A 19561-nucleotide genomic window follows, 5' to 3' on the forward strand; every position below is an offset into this window, starting at 1 on the left:
CACTATTCCAAATCCAAAACATCATCTCTACAAACATGATAGATCTTAGAAAAATATAGATAGTCCTTGATGTGTGCTTATAGGATCAACATTATACCCAAAATCAAGAGGAAGAGATATTAGATTTTTTATGAACGCCTCAAAGAGGGGTATATGGGTGAGCGCTCTCATTTCCCCCCTCCCCTCTCTCGTCATGCTACAGTAGTTGAGATGCTCTTCTTCACCGCCGGGCCGCTCCGATGTCCTCTCCGCCGAAATAGCCGGCCGGAGTAGGGAAGGAGCAGGCGCCGGAGTACATAGCTGTAGTGGTAGGTCTAGGTTTTGGTCCTTTATGGCGTTTGGTGTCTATGCCGGGAGGGAGGTCACGGATCTTCTCAGTCAGATCTGGCGCCGCACCAACTTCTTCCCCTGCTTCAAGGTGCTCCGGTGGTCGGACCCGGTGTTGAGGAGGTGGAAGGGAGAGGAGATCTCCATAAATAAGGCTGATTCGGCGGGATCTGGTGGTCAAGGCCGGAGCTGCAAGCTTCTCCCCCCGATCTGTCATGGTGGCGTGATTGGGGAGGGGGCGCAGCTCTTGGTCGGCTGCCCACTGGATCTGCATCAGGGGAGTGGCGATGCTTCTCACCGGAGGTTCTCTACGGCGCCACTGTCGCCATTCTACATGGCCAAAGGGCGGCCCCTCCAACCTCAAGTGATGGCTCTCGGCCGTCACTTCGGGGTCTTCTTCTGGAGGTCTCATACGGTGCCTCTGTCGCCGTTCATCCTGGCCGAAAGGTGGCCCCTCCATCCTCGAGTGATGGCGCACGCCCGTCACCTCCAGGACTCAATCAACCTCCGGCGGAGGTTATCTAGCTTTGTCGTGGTTAGCTCCCACCTCCATGCCCCAAGTGGTCTTGTCCCCGGCGGCATGTAGGTTGACTACGGCGAGCTCTGCAGTGGTGGAGAAGGAGCTGGACCGGATTGCTTTTCCTGTTTCGTTCTTAGGGTCCTCTGTGCAAATTGTGAGGGTCGGTTTGTAATTTCTAGTTTTCCTTTGACCCTTTCTGTAATTTGTACTGCCACCGCTTTGACTGCAATGAAGCTCTAGGCCCTTTGAGGCCTCCCCTGTTAAAAAAAAGAGGGGTATATGCACCTGAAATTCATTTGAGAAGAGATAATTGATATTGTTTATGAGAAAAACTAAGCCAAAACCATACAAAGCATGATTCTTTAAATAAATGCATAGAAACCTAACCACAAGCAAGCCACACGTAGAAACCTAGGCTCGTAGCTAGCATCCCTGGACCAAAAGGTTGCATCGGCTGAGCAAACCTCCGCCACAGAGCTCTAGTGTCAGAGAGAGAAGCTAGATTCCTTATGATAAGGAAGGCAGGCATATCTGGGTATTGACCAATTCTAAGAGAACAACGACAATCGTCTTGACCAATTTCGTCCAATCCATGACGAGTTCCCACTTTCCCGAAGTTACAACCACTAGCTAAACCATATCTAAGATTTTCACCCGGAGAACCTCAACCATAAGCCTTGTAGAGGGAGTGGTGTTGCACAACAATGCCTTCAAGAAGAGGACAATGTTCGCGTTGTCGCAGGCTTAGAGATGGGGTTTCACACAAATCCACCACATACCCCCACCGCAAATATCAAGAAACGACCATTGTTGGGGGCCCTCCCCCTCCTAGATCCAGTGGCACACTGAGAGAGATCCGAACAATTGCAACTGCCCGCCTCCTTGCAACCCCGTCAACTAGCCAGGATCCCGCGTTGATGATTGTTCTTGGATGTGTCACTATTTCTGCCTCGACAAACATTATTGTAGTGCCACCTGGGCATAGCAACACCTAGCAGGCCACGCCACTAAGCCACTATGTGCACCGCAACCACCATGAAAAAGAAGTGCAAAGAGACCATGTTACCCGCTAGCCTCCGCGGGCGAGGGCGAACTAAGGTGACCCCCGACGACTAGGGTTTTCGCGACTAGCTTGTGTCGCGCTAAAGAGAGCGACGATCTAGATACATAAGTTCACTTTGAAGCTAATAAGTAGCCCACATTGATGAACAAATTGCATATCCGTGGGGAATGATTAGATATTCAACAACCCAGACAATTTTAAAACAAGAGAAAAAAGATCAAATAAAAGCTTCTTGTTGTGTAGTCGCCTTCGTGCCGCCTCCCTTTCCCTCTCCTCTCCACCACCTTCGGCTGCCACTTTCGCCGTCTCCACCGCCCTCCTCCCAACCAAACCACGGGCCATCTCTCCTGTAGCATCCCGCCTCCCGTGACCGGCGCCTCAACCCCCATCCACCTGCCGGACCGGGTTTCCCCCTCTCCGGCGCACGGCACTGGTTCTCTGCTATTATCTTCTCGGCTAACCGATGGAGCGGCCCCCGCCCGCCAGCCCCAGGCTTCTTCTTTTGTTCCTGGTTGCTGTTTCTTGGGCGCTCGGTGGCGCAGGTTTGGTTCTCTTTGCCTGGGCTTTGGATTTCTCGAAGTTGCTGGGTGTGCAGTTGGACATGGGCTCATGGCGTTTGCCATTTTGGTCGGCTCTTTTGGTATGCTGCAGGGATTGGAGGCTTTGCAGTTGGAGCTGAGGCCCTGATCAGCAATGGAGCTTCTTTTAGCCGTAGGTAAGCGCTCAGGTTCTGAGAATCGGTTCTACTTTTGTTCTGTAACTCTAGTAGTTTCTTACTTGCAGGGAATGGGGCCACTAGGATTTTACTGTCCAGATTTTTCTTTAGATATTGGAGTTGCAAAATAGTTTCTTTTTGGTGTTGGACTATTAGCCTTAATTGTTAGAAGATGCCCCAAAGTTTTCACTTCGGTAGGCACTAAACACTAGTATCATGTATCTGAACTAAACTGTTACTGTATCATCCCTAAAAAGCTGTTACTGTGTCAGTTATGCATAAAAGCAGGTAGTAACGGTCTGGTCCCCTATTGATATTTTGTTTCTGGTAAGAACTGGAATTAGCTTATTGTGTTTCCATTTATACTATTTATTTCCGTGAATTGAAATATAATTTGTTGCCACACTTCTCTTTGCATTTTTATCCAGACAGAGACAATTAAATGGGTGAATTCTGCAATTGTAGTAATTTCTCTAGTGCCCGTGTAGATTTTAGAAATCCATGGTACTGTAGTCACGGAGAGATAAGAAATTCGTCAGTACGCTATATCTAACTAATTTGTCAACTTCAAATATATAAGTACTGGAAAGAAAATAATACTGTATTGCACTATATCTCTTAACCTAGAAACGATTATGTGAATATTGGCAGTAAATGAATCAATGGTAATTGTTTTTTATAATTGAATCGGCAGAAATATCAATCATTTATATTGTCAATATATCTCAAGTCTTAACTATTGCTTCTCTAGGAATTATAGAAGATTGCTGCAGATTGGTGGTGAAAACCAAGGTGCTCAGTTTCTATTCTCACCTGGGCAAGCTCCCTCAAGTAATAGTAGGTCCAATGCGAGAGCTCCTACATCAGGACCAGTGTCTGCTCCTTCACCCTCACCATTCATATCCCTATCAGAAGGCTCACCGTCACCATTTTCACAATCCATACGACAGCAACCCCCTTCACACCATCATCCATCGATAGTCCGTCCGCATCCACTTACGGCTAGGCCGGCAACTCAGGGAGCTGAGCATGATCATTCGGCTCAGACTCCATCGCGCTCCGCGCATAAACATTCCTTGACAACATACGGTTTAGTTGCGGCAGGGATTTCTGCTTTCCTTATCATATCAGCAGTTGGTGCTTTGTACTGCCGAGCTAAAAAGGTGGGGACTGTGAAACCTTGGGTGACAGGACTTAGCGGGCAATTGCAAAAAGCTTTTGTAACAGGTACGTTTTGTTTCTGCTTTGGCATATATGTACCTAGGAGATTGCCCTGATTTGACATCACAACTCAATCATAATTATAGGTGTGCCTGCACTAAAACGGTCAGAGCTGGAATCAGCTAGCGAGGATTTCAGCAATATAATTGGTTCTACATCTAGCTGCATGATGTACAAGGGAACTTTATCAAGTGGAGTTGAAATTGCAGTTGCGTCAAGTTTGATAACATCTGCAAAGGATTGGTCCAAAGAATGGGAATCACAGTACAGGAAAAAGGTACTGCTCATCTACCTGCAGCATTTGAATGTGCATTGTTTATTTAATAATATTGGATTCCAATGGTTATGCTTTCAGATCACAAGTTTGTCCAAAGTAAACCACAGGAATTTTATGAACTTACTTGGCTACTGTGAGGAAGGGCATCCTTTTACAAGAGCAATGGTGTTTGAATATGCTCCGAATGGAACACTTTTTGAGTATCTACATGGTAAGTATATTCATGATTTTATAATTTTTCCTAGTCAGAAATGTGTTCTCTTCACGCTGAACTACAGAAGTCATCTGTACATTTTATGTGAATATTTGCCAACATTGTTGCAAGTCATCATCCAGCATAACAAATTAACAATACATAAAAGTTTCCCAATTTATAAACTATGCATATCAGTTGAGCAACAAGATTCCAACAGAAAAATATCCATATGCTTTATTCTTATGAAATATCATATAAAATAAAATAGAAGGTAGAGTAAAGATATATCACTTTCTTAAAAATGAGATAGACAAAGATATCGTGAAATTCTGGACCCAATATTAAAACTTAACCTAATTTTTTGATTAATGGGACAATGACCAAACCAACAATTTTTATAAAACGATGAACGTGGTCTTATTCAAAGTCAAAGTGCTTGGCGATCTTTAACCATTTATGTGTTTCAATATAATTTCCAGTAATGAGTCCTATGGCGTGCTTCCACTACATAACATCTTGATTGTAACAAGCTTCCGCAATCTGTGAAATCACCCAGTAGACTTCCTTCCCCTAGAACCGTACTTGAGAATTTGCTATCTTCATTTCCCCTACCTTAACTGAATTTGATTTCTCAAAAACTGGTCCCGTCGTGTTAGTTCTTAAGATATGATAATTTGTGCATCAACTGCTTACGCGTATTTATTACACAGGGATCGTCTGTTCCTGTATTACTTCTTAATTTTCAGTAAGTCTTCAACATTTTGACAATGTCATCTGCAGTTAGAGAATCCGAGAAGCTGGATTGGGTGACGCGGCTCAGGATATCCATGGGGATTGCTTACTGTCTGGAGCACATGCATCAGCTGAAACCACCTGTTATTCCAAGTAGTTTTGACTCGACGACCATATACCTCACCGATGATTTTGCCGCGAAGGTCTCGGATCTTGATTTTTCAAACAACACGAGGGGACCGAATTCAACCCATGGTGTCTCGAATCCCTCATCGGAGCTGGAAGACGCCGTGCATAAATACGGTATGGTGTTGCTGGAAATACTGACAGGAAGGGTCCCCTGCTCCGAGGAGGACGGTCGACTGGAGCAGTGGGCGTCTCGCTACTTCGACGGCGAGATGAGTGTTGCGGACCTAATTGACCCGAGCACCGGTTCCTTCTCCGAGGAGGCTGCACGTGCACTGTGTGAGATAGTGAGGTCCTGCATCAATCCAGACCCGAAGAGGAGGCCGACGATGGCGGAGGTTGCAGCTCGGTTGAGGGAGATCACGGCGCTGGGTCCTGACGGAGCAACTCCGAAGGTGTCACCCCTGTGGTGGGCTGAGCTTGAGATCATGTCTTCCGAGAGCTAGTGCTGCCTGCCTAAGTTGCGAAATGGCATACCACGTAGTCTCCTGAGTGTCACTAGAAATTCTTTTGTCTGTTGGTTGCTGCTGCTAATCTTGTTTGTGGAGTTGGTAGTCAGGTAGAAGATGTTTGAGAATTTGTTTCCTGTGCAGGATTGCACAGAGTGAGTGGTGTGCTCTGCTCTCTGTACATGTAAAAGGGTGACTGTGCTAACTGAGTGGCAAAAGATTCATACTAGTGAGTTGCACTATAGTTCCTGTAATTTGACCCAAAGATCATGTACCAATTTCAAGCATGAAAAGGAAACAACGGTTATAAACAGTTGAAGCATGCAATGAAATAAATTGTAACATTTGAGATCCACAGGCTTAGTACCTTTCTCGCAAGGAGTTGCAGGCTAGTACCTTGTCGCAAGGAGTTACACAACTAGACGAAAATTTCGCAAACATATTATTGTAGGACCTTCTCTCATGGAGAAGAAACCCTAAAAAAATTAGCGTATGCTGCTCGGTGTGAAAGAATAGTTCGCTATGTGCTCACCACGCAGCTGCGTGCTCTCTAATGCTGGCCCTGGAAGCTGTTTTAAACAGGTCCAAGTGAGATGACTCTACCGTTTAGCGGCGTGGGACTAAACAAACTGATCGAATCTGAAATGCAATTGCTGAGATCTGCCTGGGCAGGGAAGGACCTAATTAATCACCTGCCGGTTATCTCTCTACCCAACTGTAGTATTTTCTCACTCGTAAAGACTGTTTTCAACAAATTGTAACGCCAAAATTTTGGAATGGGAGTGGGACAGAGGTGTGTTAGGCCTTCGCTGGTGGAGAGCACGCAGAGGCCGGCGACAACCTGATCAATGATCACGACGCGGCAAGAGGAAAGAAATACACAATATTTGTCCTCGCTGCATCGTGGAAAAGCACAACTCTTTTATGCACAGATCGTGCATCCGAATACACACCATGACACCCAGAGGCATTAAGAAATGGGAGGAAGAAAAAAGAAGATGCGAAAGTATGAGCCTGTCTGATTAATTCATGGACAGCCTGTCTTCTTTAGCTCCCATTTGCCTTTCTTGGAGCTCTTGTCATGTTGGTCAGTTGATGTATACATATGAAAATGCCCTTTACCATTTACACGCGCTGTTCTTACATTTGTTTACAGCAAGCTCATCACCATCTCCTGAACGTATGTGCAGTCAGAGCTCGATCGACCTTTGCCGGTATATTTACACTCAGTTGACATATGTGTGTGTACATGTGCCGCAGTCCCGTGCTCCTGCCCGCCTCCGCTGGGCTTCTCCTGGCTTTGGAAGGACAAAATCGTTTCATCACTCTGCCGGGCAAACACAGGTTCACCCCTAAGCTGAATCGAACACGACGACGATGATGATCGCAGGCGCGAGGTAGGTTTCACTAGCTTTGTGACTGATCAGCCTTGGTGGAAGCCCTGCTGTACAGATCTAGCGTGTCACCGTGCGTCGGGTCCATGCACAGGGCGGCCTCGCAGTCGCGGAGCGTGCTCGTGTTGTCGCCCATGGAGTCGAAGAAGGCTGCGCGGAGGTGGAGCAGCTGGAGGTCCGGCTTGAAAGCCAGGGCCTGTGACAGCTCCCCGATCGCCTCGTCCTCCTTGTTCTCGTCCATCAGAACTGCAAAGACAACATGTTACTCCAGCCAATGAAGCTATTGAAATATTGTGATTATCCATTGCTGTCTCCAGATATTTGGTGAACCAAAAATGAGTATAGCATATAGTTAATTTCTTTCTAAACTTAACAGAATGCAAAGCCTTTTAGATGTTTAGCATTTGGTGTCGAAAGTTGGCACTGCTGTAAAGTTCGTATGCACAATATATAGAATAGTGCAGACAATCATATGCTCAGCGGACTCACCAGCTGCTCTGTATCTGTAAGGGTAGGTCCTGGTCGGATCCAACAATGTCGCCATGTTGAGATCACTTTTTGCGACATCCCGCTCAGCATATTCCGACCGTTTCTCGTATGCCGATGCGCTGTTTTTAGCGATCTTTAGAAGCGATGACATCTCATCAAACGCAGCCTTTTTTCTGTTCTTCAGGTAATGGACCCGTGCCAGACCCTGGTGTGCCCGTGTGTGCTTAATGCTCAGTGCTATGCTGTAACACTCGGTTGCCTCATCCAGCAGATCACAATCCACGTATATGCTCCCCATATTGTTGTATGCCTGGAGAATGTTAATCAGGTATCCATTAGCACAAATGATCAATAGATTTCATGAAAAAACATAATAAGTGAAGGGTGATTCTCTTACTTGCCCCTTCCGAAGGTTGTCTGATGCACAACTGTTGGCCTGCTCTAGAAGTTGAACAACAGAAAGCGCGGATTCGACGTCGAGGCTAGAATCTCCTAGAGCGTAAGCCTTCAGGAAAAAGGCTTCAAATGATCTTTGGAGTCTGATTGATTGCTCAGCCTTCTCGAGTGCTTCCTCGCGATGTCCGGTGTCGTATAAAATCCATCCTTCGTAAACAAGTCTCTCGTGCTCATGAATGGAACTATTCCGTGCTAATCTCAAACTACGCATAGCAGCCTTCTGACAATTTAGCCTACAATGCATGTGAAAAAACAAGGAGAATGTTAACCTTATGGATTTGAAAACATCTACTCCGTATCACAATTGTTCTGCAAGTTATACTCCCCAACTCCCCCATTTTTCATGAAACCAAAATTGTATAATCATACTTGAGTTCCATTGCGCCTTCAGACAGTATCAGAAATTGTTTTCATTTTCGTGAATTTGTTTCTGATTTGAATAAAGTTCTTGCTCTTATGTACAATTAGAAAGTACTGGACTATGAACACTCTAGACAGTATAAACTTGATACAAATAATTATGGGATGAAAGGACTGGTGGTTTCTCCCTATGTATAAGCAGAACTCGCAATTAGGAATGTAGGATGCATGCCATACCTTAACAGGAGCAGCGACTGTCTGAACCGCAAGCTGCTGTTCCCGGGTTCCCTGGCGAGCATCTGCTGCACAACAGCCAGAGAGCCGATGTCGTCGACCCCCGACCACCGGTCGTAGAGCTGCATCCAACAATCAGCCATGTCCCAGTGCTGCACATGCCCTCGGAGGAGCTCGATCAGCTGCTCCCCGTGCATTTTCCCATGGAACATCATGTACGTCGGGTCCAACGTCAGTATCGCTCTCACGTCCTGCAGGGCGGCCTCAAAGTCCCCAGCGGCAAGGTAGAACCAGGCACGGAGCTCGAGGCAGTCGGGCACCATCCTGAAGCTGAGCACCTTGTCGATCTCTTCCAGCGCAGCCTCGTACTTGTCCTCCTCCAGCAACGCGGCGGCACGGTACTTGTACGGGTATGTCAGCGTCGGGTCGAGCTCCGTCGCCGTCCGGAGATCGGCCATCTTCTCCTTGCCGACGCAGTAGACGGAGCGTTCCTGGTACATCCAGCCGGCGGGGTCGTAGTCCCCGACGACCCTGTTCATGAGCTTGTAGGCCATGTACTTGTGCCCGCACTTGTACTTGGCGCGCGCCACTCCGGCGAGCGAGTAGACGTGGCCCTCGGCGACGGCGTCCTCGAACCACCCCTGCGCGTCCTTGAACTCGCCGCGCTCCAGCATGACGCAGCCGAGCTGGTGCAGCGCCAGCTGCTTGTGCCATGGCTGCTCGGCGCATTCCCAGAGCCGCTCCAGGAGCATGACCGTGGTGTTGGACCTCATGTCCTCCTCCATGGCCACGTACGAGAGGAAGTAGTAGAGCGCGAAGGACGCGTTCCCGGCGGCGTCGAGGAGCTCCCTGCCCTCCGGGCTGCAGAGCAGGCGCGCGACCTCGGGGTTGGCGAGCGACTTTGGGAGCTCCCGCAGGAACGCCTGGAGGCAGGTGGCGACGAGAAGGTGCGCGGCCTCCTCGAGGCCGAGGTCGATGAGGGAGAGGGCCTCGTCGACGCCGCGCACCATGGAGGCGAGCTTGTTGTCGCAGGCGACTTTCAGGCCCTCGCAGCAGAACTTGTTGGCGAAGGCGAGGAGCTCGAGCATGGTGTCCGGCGGGAAGTCGTCGAGGCGGCCGTTCCTGCTGTATGCGGCGACGGCGCGCATGCCGCGCGGCGAGATCCCGTCGCGGCTGAAGTCGATGTGGTCGCGGCGCGCCTCGGCGAACCCGCCGTAGAGGAGCGTGTTGAGCGGCTTGGCTAGCGCGGCGATGCAGGAGCGCTCGCACGCCACCTCCTCCTGCCCGATGATGAACCACAGGTCGTTGGTCTCCGCCTCTTCCTCGTCGTCCTCGTCGGCGGGAGCGAAGGCGTTCGACGGGTTGCGGCTGAGGCGCGGAGGGCGAGGGGTAGGGGGAGGAGGCGGCGGGCGGCGGCAGGGGCAGACGGGGTCCACGCCGGAGGACTCCCTGGCGAAGACCGCGGAGCGCGGGCACTCGAGGAGCGGGGTGGTCGGGGTGCAGGGGTCGAGCGGCGGCGGCATGGGGTCGAACTCGTCCTCGCGGCGCTCGTAGCGGAGCCAGGCGGCGAGCACGACGCGGCGGTGCGGGTCGCAGGCCTGGACGCGCGCGGCGCGGAGCGCCCGCCGCAGCAGGCGCGCGTCCCCGATCGCGCGGAAGAGCGCGTGCTGCTCCAGGTACACGTCGCAGAGGTCGTCGCCCGCCGCCTCGGCCGACGACATCCGGCGGTAGGAGGCGGCGAGCGCGGAGACGTGGTCGACGGGGCGGAGGCACGCGTCGAGCGCCGGGTCGAGCGCCGCGGCCGACGGGAGGCCGCAGGGCAGGGTGGAGTCGGAGCCCGACGTGGAGGGCGCGTGCGGGTAGCACATGGACGCGGACATCAGGGAGACGCTGCGCGGCGGCGGCGGCGGGGGCGGCTTGGACCCGCCGCCGCCTCCGGCATCCCCGGAGGAGCCGGAGGTGGAGGCCCCGGAACTGAATGGGTAGATTTGCGCGGCCTTGTAGCCCTCGATCAGCTTGAGGCTCCGTATGGTGGTCAGGAAGTTGTTCGTCATAATGCGGGCCGCGCGTACCTCTCCTCCTCCGTCAATTCGCCTAGTGAGAGACGGCGGCGATCATGATCGGAAGGGGATGTTGTCGGCGGAACGGCTGGAGCCTCGGCCCTTCCGCGCGGCCGCGGCTTCCCGGCGTTGGGCGGGGTAGGTTAATGCCGTTGATTTGGTGGGGGCGGCGATCGGTGGAGGGGAGAGGGATGAAGCGGAGGGGCGCGAGAGTCGGGGTGGGTTTCCCCGCTGTCACCGTCCGCTCGCTGCACGAACGGAATTGGACCTTGGTTTAGCGTTTAATTTTTCTCCTGCCGCCCTCATTGGCCATGCTTCTGGCTTGAAGTGCTATCTTCTTCTTTTTTGTTTTGTTTGAGAAGCAGTACATCCAAGGTCTTTGTGGTCATAAACCATGGCAGCGGATGGCTCCATTGTGTTGGGATGGATTCAAATAATTTGAAAAGGAAAGTGCTGGGCATCCCGGGGATCTGATTCCCAGCCCCGGGTCCCCAGTCGTCGGATCGAAATCATGTACGGTTAGATTTGCATGTAGCAAAAGAATATCTCCGGCAGCAAAATAAACACCCCAGCAGCAACTATATGTAGCAAAAAACGGTTCGCCATGAAACAAAAGAAAAAGTCTGAGCTCGTCGGAGCCTCGCCGGAGACCTCGTTTGAGACCCCGTAGCAAACATATTACGCAGATGTAGCAAAACCGCAAATAAACTGTAGCATTTTTTTTATATGTTGCAAATCATCTAAGACAGCAGCGCCGCCTGTAGCCGACAACAGCGCCGCCCGAGGTTGCAGCAACTCCGTCCGTCCAGGACAACGACGCCAGAAGCCACTAGTAGCAACGCCCTATGCCTAGGGTAGCAAAAGTAGGCCTCCGCCCGTAGCAAAAATCCACCTTCCACCGGTAGCAATGCCGGACACCTTAAATAGCAAAACTGGCCTCCGCAGGTAGCAACGCCGCATGTCTAAGGCGGTAAAACTCCTAACGAAGCAGAGGAGCGCGAGATGGAGAAGCTCGTGGCGAGGTTGCTGCACTTGAGGACGAGACGAGGTCAGGACCACATCGCTCTACGTCTTCCGCTGGCTCCGCGTGGTGCCGCCGGCCCAGCCAATCACAGTTGCGCCGCCAACGCCTACGAAGCGGAGACCCTCACGATCGCTGCCGGCATGCTGCAGGTCGACTGCCTCCGCGCTGTGATGCGCTCCCCGACGGCGGAGCAGCCACCCGCGCTGGAGCTCGAGCTCGTGCGGGGAGAGGAGGCTCCCTTGCTGGCCTCCCAATGAAATATGACCATTTGGGACCTCCCGGGCCGGATTATCCGCCCCCGGGCTTCGAAAAACAGCTAAGGACTTAAGGGAACTGCTCGCAGTAAGGGGGCCGGATATTTTGAATCCGGGCCAGATTATCCGCCACCCCCCCCCGAAAACAACAGAAACATCAAAACGAGAATGATCATAAGTTGAGCATCCGGACTCCGATTTTGATGATCTTGGGCTCGTTTCGATGCTAGTTGTAAGTGTAATTTACCCTTATCCATTATTTTGGTAACAATTACACCGTAGCTAGAGTAATCAGACTATTCAGGGACTCAGCACCTCATGCCCGGTTTTATGTCGGGTGGCCCGGCGCCCAGCCCGGTGGCACCGGCTCCTGCACCGGCCGGCCCTTGCGCCAATGCACACCGGAGCACTTCCAGGGGCTCGACGCACACGCTCGGCACTGGCCCGGTGCCGGCCCGGTCTGTGGCCCGGCGCACCAGGCGTGCCACCGGCCCGTACGACGCCTGGCCCGGCAGACCGGCCTCCTCTACACTCTGCTGAGTTGGAAAAGTCCCCAACGGTTGGATTTCAAGTGGAGCTATATATACCCCTTCTCCTAGCTCAGAACGGTTAAGGCACTACACGACAAACTGTTCTTGAGCTCTCTCTCTCTCATACTCCATTGATAGAAACACCAAAAGCCTCAGGCCATGATAGTAGCCTTTCGAATCCAATGAGTACTGCAACTTTGTATTGTGATAACATGATCACTCCTAATCAGCATGATGAACTTACATTATTTTTGGGGTGTGAAGAGTTATCAAGGAAAACTTCTTTGTTAGATATGAGTGCTCTTGATATGAATAGCGTCCTACATGGATGTCATCTTTATTGTGTTGATAATTGTCATGCAAATACTTACATACAAAAAATTGTAAGAGATGAAAGTTTACCAAAATATGACAGGACTAATATGTGTTTCACTCTTATTAATGAAAAGGAGGAATCCTCCATAGTTTCTTCTATTGTTTCTCACAATAAACCAGGGTATGTGGAGAAGCTCCCTTTCAAGCCTCTCCCTCCTAAAGAAGAAGAAGAAGAGGAAGAAGAAGAAGAAGAAGAAGAAGAAGAAGAAGAAGAAGAAGAAGAAGAAGAAAAAGAAAAAGAAGAGGTGGAGAAGTAAAAGGAGAGAGGAAACGGTATTTTTCCCCTAAACATGTTGCTCCTGTTATAGTTTTTGATGAGTCTGAACTCGATGATGTTCCTCTACATGTTACCTATAGTAGTGATCATGATTGGAAAAAGCATACTACTTTTGATATTGAAAATCTCTTTGGTGCCAATTCTAAAAATGATTACGTTACTAATTGTTGTACTATTAGTACTATCCATATTTCTTCCAATAATGATATATTTACAAATGAGAACACTTTGTAAGATAACTACTCTATTGCTTATAATAATACTATACCTCCGATATATGATGATTACAATGATGAATATGATATTTTCAGTTCACCTACTATTGAGGAGAAAATTAATATTGTTTTCAATATACCTCCTATATTTGATGGTTATGGTGATGAGAATAATAATGATAGCTATTTTGCTGAATCTTCTCCCACTACAATTAATAAGAATGACTATGCTTACGTGGGGAGTAATAATTTTATGCATGCGGCTCACGATAAGAATGTTTTGGGTGATAGTTATATTCTTAATTTTATTCACAATGCTACTGAAATTCATTATGAGAGAGGGAAACATGGCTCTATGTATCTCAATAATATTAAGTTTCACCTCTTTATGTTGAAAATTTTGAACCTACACTTGTTTTGCTTTCCTATGCTTGTTGCTTTGGCCTTCCATGACTTGTTCCTTTACAAGATTATTTTTCATAGGAAGTGGATTAGACTTAAATTTGTTTTATATTTGCTTCTTGATGCTCTCTTTTACTTTAATTCATAGTTTTCAACATCTTCTCAAACTATTGCGCCTAGCTGAAAGGCGTAAAAGAAAAGCGCTTACGGGAGACAACCCATTGTTTTATTGAGAGTGGATTTGGTGTTCAGGGGGGTACGTGAGCACCCCCTAGATACCGTTGGATTTGCTTTTAGATTCGCTCTCCACGAGTAGATGCTCACGGCGATCAAACGGCGTCAAATCTACTTTTCTGCCTCCATGCCTTTGTGCTAGTTGTTCTGAGCCGCGTGTACGGTAGTACATTGGTGCTAAACTATTCTGAGCTGCATGTGCATTCACTGTAGTATATTGCATAAAAAAAAGTAGACTGAGTTGGATTAAGATGCGCTGGAATCGCTCGCTGCGGCCACCTATCAAACAGCTTGAAGAAGAAGCGGTCGCTAATACAGCAGGCGGGCGGCGTCGGGGGCTCTCGCCGGTGGTCTCCGGCCGGGACTGCAGCGGCGGTGGTGAGTCGTGACTACAGCAGGCGGGGACTCTCGCCGACCGCCTCCACCGGGAAAGTGCTGGGGGAGGCCGCCGCCGTCGAGGAGGCCGCACTGGCGAACTCCGCCGCGCTCTTCCCGCCGTGGCCGTCGAAGACCCCCGAACAGGGCCCCGCCTCGAGCCCTCCGCGCGCGTGCCGTGGTTTGAAGGGGTTGCCTGTCCGCGGCTTCCCCCGGCGCCGGCGCGGGAGCAACGGTCAGGGGCGCCGTCCTCGTGGACCGCAGCGCTGCTAAAGGCTCCTGGAGCTGCACACACACGGTCCTGTTCAGAGGTTGTCTTGCGGAGACCGGGAGTCGTGGACGGCGCCGGCAGCGTCCGCCCGAGCCCCGCCATGGCCGTGTGGCTGAGCACGGACTCGACCCACGCGCGCAACCCTGAGCCTCCCCTAGCCCCAGAGTCCCTTTACCTGGCCACTGTACCGCGCCGCCGTCGTTCACCATCTCAGACCTGAGGTCGGACAAACCCAGCGGCCGACGTGATTACCGTTGATGCTAATTTTCCCCACAACACAGCTGCCATTTTCTAAATAACAGGTAATACGCATGCAAATACAGTACAGATGGACCAAGAAATAAAGCGCTCTGCACGCACAATCACAATCTGGAGGGCATATCGATTGGTGCGGTGCTGCAGTCGTCTTGCTGCCCTGAGCGCGGGGCCGTGGTCAGCGTACGGCGGCGGCCAGAGCTACACAAGCGATGGAGGCGGCCGCGCGCTGCGGACGGAGGCGCGGTTTGCAGGCGGAGGTGTGGCGCGCGCGGGAGGAGAGGCGGCACGGCCACAGCTGGACGGCGTGGGGTAGCACGCATGCGCGCGAGTAGAGTGGCGGCGACAGGGGGCGTGAACATGGGCGACGGCGAGCTGGTCGTCCTCGACAGCCGCGCCGTGCTCGGCTACTTCCTCAACCTCGCCCTCGCCCTCGCCCACGGAGCCAGCAAATGCTAGAGCACGCTGCTGCGGTGTCGGTGCCGCTATGGAGATCCACGCTGGATGCGCGTGCGGGCGCGGGCGGCAGCATGCGCGTGTGTGAGCGCGGGTGGCAGGCGTGGCTAGGCGCCGCCGAGGCAGCTAGCGAGGCCCCCTTCATCACCTTGCCTTGTCTTGAAAAATAGTCTCTGACATGGAGCCATGCAACATGCAAGGGAAAAAAATACACATAATAGAGGCTACAAACCAGCCATGCAATGCAAAAAGAGTCTAGATGTATCTTTGTCGCTTATTTGTTTGTTAATTGCTGTTTGTCGTGTTGCGCTTTGGACAGCTGCTCGAGGGCTAGAAAACGTAATTTCTAGAGCTGAGATGTACTTTTTGTTCTCTTTTAGTCTTTTTCACATCAGCGAGGAGGACCGGTCAACGAAGAGAGCAGGTTGTTATCTTCTCACAGCCAACTAACACCGTTTGACACGTGTCAAGCAGAGAAGGGGTGCTCACGTACCCCCCTGATCACCAGGCTTCATCCGTTGTTTTATTTTCTATAATTTTTCTTTTGTTTAGTATTGGAAGTTATTACCTCTGTAATAACCTCTTCTTATCATTTTTATTTCGTTTTCGTGCCAAGAATAGCCTCTAATAGAAAGAAAGTAAGATTTGGGGAAGTTGTTGTCCTGAAAACAGATTCTGTGTTGTTACCATATAAATTTGTAAAAATAGCCAGAGCGGAATTTTGAGCTGCCATTTTTTATGCATATGCCCCAGGTTATTATCTAACTTTAGTTAGTTGACCACTTTTCGATATGAGCAACAGAGGATTTCAAAAATATCGATCTTTACCTGCTGTTCTGTTTTAACAGATGTCTGCACTATTTGCATTTGCCTCTTAAATCTCTTTCTTTTTAAGTTCTTTTGATCAAAGAGCTTTTTGAAGAGTTGCTACAGTATCTAATGCTTTAATAGATGTTTTATACATGTTAGAACTAAACCCAAGTGGATTTATTATTTTGATTGTACTAATGCTGCTAATAAAAAATTGTGTGAAGTTTTGTATGAAATTTTTTTTCAAATATAGGGAGAGAAGAATGATGTAATGAAATGAAGAATGGACAAAAACTCAAGCTTGGGGATGCCCCTGCACCCCAAGAAATATCCAAGGGGTACAAGCGTCAAAGATTGGGCATGCCCAAGGCATCCCCTCTTCATCAACAAAGCAACATGTCATCTTTCTGTGTGCTATATTTTTATTGCTTCATACGCTATGTGTTGTTCTTAGAGCGTCTTTATTTTTTCTTTTAGTTTAGTTTTGTTTTTGTTTCCTGTAGCATATGGTTGTATCCTAGCATTTTTGTGTGGGAGAGAGACACACTCCATTTTCATTGCATAGAACGCTCTAGTTTTCGTTGTTATTAGTGTGCGAGTGTTCTAGTTTTCTAGTACTGCGTTTAGCTCTAGTTCTTTCACTTGAATTATGTTTAGAGCTTGTTAGTATTCTTTATTTATGTATGATTAGCTCTCTAGTCCATATTGTTTTTCATCTCTGAGAGATATTTCAAATAAGTTGATTGGTGTTGGAGACGAGTAAAATGTTTCATGACTATAGTGCTACAAAAGGAAGCTTGGCTAGACTGTGGCATAGACTTTGGCATGTCATGTTGGATGTTATTTTTGTCATATGCTTAGTATTTATTTTTGTAGCATGACTTGTTTCAAATGGCTGAGAGTGCATAATGTGTCATTGAAAGAATCATGTGGTGTTTCCGTCATAAAAGCATAATATTGTGGTATTCTCTTTTGATGTTTTATTAGGTTGACTTGGCGCATGCTTATACCATGTTATGACTATAACCAGTCAACTTAAACCTCTATGCTCATTTAGTTTTTGACTTGTAATATCACTTTATGCTTTGATTGATAATGTTTTGCCGCTATGCATGATTATGGCTACTACTGCTCTCTTAGTTGGTCGCTCCTAGTCTTTTACTAGCCTTCGCCTGTGCTGAGTATGAACTCTACTCGTGCATCCAACCACCATGAAATAAAGATTGCCAATTGTGTCCACCATATCTACTTAGTAGCATTATTGTTATTCCAAGTAATTCATCATGTTTTTATTTATCTTCCAAATTAAATTTTGGCATGATAAAATTAGTCAGTAAAGCTCTCACGAACTTGATGGCACATTTAATTTTTTATACTTAATAAACTTGATCATTGTGCCTATCTTATGAAGTTTATATGTTTGCAAATTGCGAGTTGGGAGTTAGTAGAACCATGCTTTCATGGGGACCACTTTCGACATTGCACTTATATTTAGTTGATGTCATGTTCTTTTATTTATGGATGCCTAGCGGTGTGAATTAAATGGAAACTTGTAAATCCATGAAGTTTGTATATGAGTTAGGGAAACGCATGTGCCACTAATCTAAGTCATGCATCATTCATGGTGGAAATTTACAGCTAAGCCATAGTGAGCACTCTACGAAGCATTTGCAATAAAAAGCTATACCCATATTAAATAGAAAATTGCTGAGGTGCTCACTGTCTATTTGTCTTGTCATTTTGGCATGTGATTGCTCCACAAGAGTACCTCCATATCATCGGGCAAGAGGTACCCCATTGGCGATTCTCAATGATACATGTATACTTACAATGACAAGAACTTATTTGGGACCTAATTTGAGTAGCGTGAGGTTTAGGTACTCGCATTCAAGGGGCGTGTGATTTTCAACTTGTGATTTGCAAGCATATAGCTTATTTTGACTCACATTAACTTTAACCATTCAAGATGCTTATGATAGTGCAATGAGATATCAAAACTAATAAGTACCATACTTTTTGGAAGGTTTATAAAACTTGTTTATCTTCCTTACTCTGCAAAGAGTCTCTCTTTTACTTTTATGTTGAGTCTCCATCTTCTACTTTATGCACCGATTAAGAGAGCATAGTTGTCATTCTTAGTGCAATGTGCATAGTCCCAAAATTATTATTGATTGATTCATGATTGTGCTATTGCTTGTTCTTAAATTACTTGTATCTAGTCACCCTCTGAACTTTGAAGGTGTCCTAGAATTTATGTTTTGCTATTCTATAAAGGACATGTTGAGTACCACTTTGTTATGTTTACTAGATATATGCTCATAAACAAACGGTTGCTTTCAATGCACTATTATTCATGATCTTTTGTTTGAGTTACTCTTCATGTTATAACATAGTTGCTAAGTTCTATTGAATTATATCTATCATGCCTATGTTTAGAGTACTTAGATCCCAGCTCACAATGCTTTACAATAACTTGATCAAGATTGTGTTGGCTTCATGTCATCTCAAAAAAAATTGTTATCACTTACCTACTCGAGGACAAGCAGGAGTTAAGCTTGGGGATGTTGATACGTTGCAAACGTATCTATAATTTTTGATGCTCTATGCTTGTTTTACACCAATTGCTATATGTTTTGTTTATACTTCGTGGCACTTTTATGCATTTTTCGGCACTAACCTATTGACAAGATGCCACAATGCTAGTTCCATGTTTTTTGTTGTTTTGTATTTCAGAAAAATTGTACAGGAAATATTCTCGGAATTGGACGAAACAAAAGCCAAAGTTCCTATTTTTCCCGGAGCAAAGACGAAGTCCAGAGGAGAGACGAAGGGGGACCACAAGGTGGCCAGACCTACCCTAGGCGCAGCCTGGCCCTGGCCCGCGCCTAGGGGGTGGTCTGGGGCCACCAGGCCTCCACCGACCTCGCCCTTCCGCCTATATAAAGCTCCCGACGCAAAAACCCTAAGCTACAAGCCTCCGCCCACGAAAAGTTCCATAGCTCCGCCGCCGTTGCAGACAAGATCCGGGGGACAGAAGTCTCTGTTCCGGCACCCTGCCGGGACGGGGAATTGCCCATGGAGCCATCTCCATCGACTCCACTGCCATCTCCATCACCGTTGCTGACTCCTATGATGAGGAGTGAGTAGTTCTCCCCCGGGGCCGAGGGCTCTACCGGTAGCTATGTGGTTTATCTCTCTCTCTTCCATGGTGTGATCTTTATGTGACCATGAGCTTTGTAATCTAGATGTCATTATGATATTCAAGTGGATTTTACTTATGTGATCTCCGGAGACTCCTTGTCCCACATGTGTAAAGGTGCACCATGTGGGTCTCTTAGGCTATATTTCACAGAATACTTGTTCACTGAATTATGATTTGAGTTAGATGTCTCTATGAAATAATG

General features: G+C 48.2%; 2 protein-coding genes across 3 annotated transcripts; one reads left to right on the forward strand and one right to left on the reverse strand.

The window, feature by feature from the left end:
• Window positions 1-2186: 2186 nt before the first annotated feature.
• LOC124698147 (protein MALE DISCOVERER 2-like) lies at window positions 2187-5716 on the forward strand. Of its 2 annotated transcripts, none has more exons than XM_047230664.1 (6): window positions 2187-2452; window positions 2562-2625; window positions 3377-3852; window positions 3933-4123; window positions 4202-4334; window positions 5100-5716. In XM_047230664.1, the coding sequence occupies exons 1-6, from the start codon at window positions 2374-2376 to the stop codon at window positions 5681-5683; spliced, it is 1527 nt and encodes a 508-aa protein (XP_047086620.1). In that variant the 5' UTR covers window positions 2187-2373; the 3' UTR covers window positions 5684-5716. The 2 variants fall into 2 exon arrangements, with proteins under 2 accessions (XP_047086620.1, XP_047086621.1); XM_047230665.1 differs by having other exon boundaries at window positions 3386-3852.
• Window positions 5717-6730: 1014 nt separating this feature from the next.
• LOC124698148 (ethylene-overproduction protein 1-like) lies at window positions 6731-10673 on the reverse strand. The gene is made up of 4 exons (XM_047230666.1): window positions 8623-10673; window positions 7967-8258; window positions 7570-7879; window positions 6731-7326 (listed from the first exon to the last, which is right to left on the reverse strand). The coding sequence occupies exons 1-4, from the start codon at window positions 10671-10673 to the stop codon at window positions 7094-7096; spliced, it is 2886 nt and encodes a 961-aa protein (XP_047086622.1). The 3' UTR covers window positions 6731-7093.
• Between the last annotated feature and the right edge of the window lie 8888 nt (window positions 10674-19561).

Source organism: Lolium rigidum, chromosome 3, assembly GCF_022539505.1.
Source record: "Lolium rigidum isolate FL_2022 chromosome 3, APGP_CSIRO_Lrig_0.1, whole genome shotgun sequence".
Lineage (NCBI taxonomy): Eukaryota > Viridiplantae > Streptophyta > Magnoliopsida > Poales > Poaceae > Lolium > Lolium rigidum.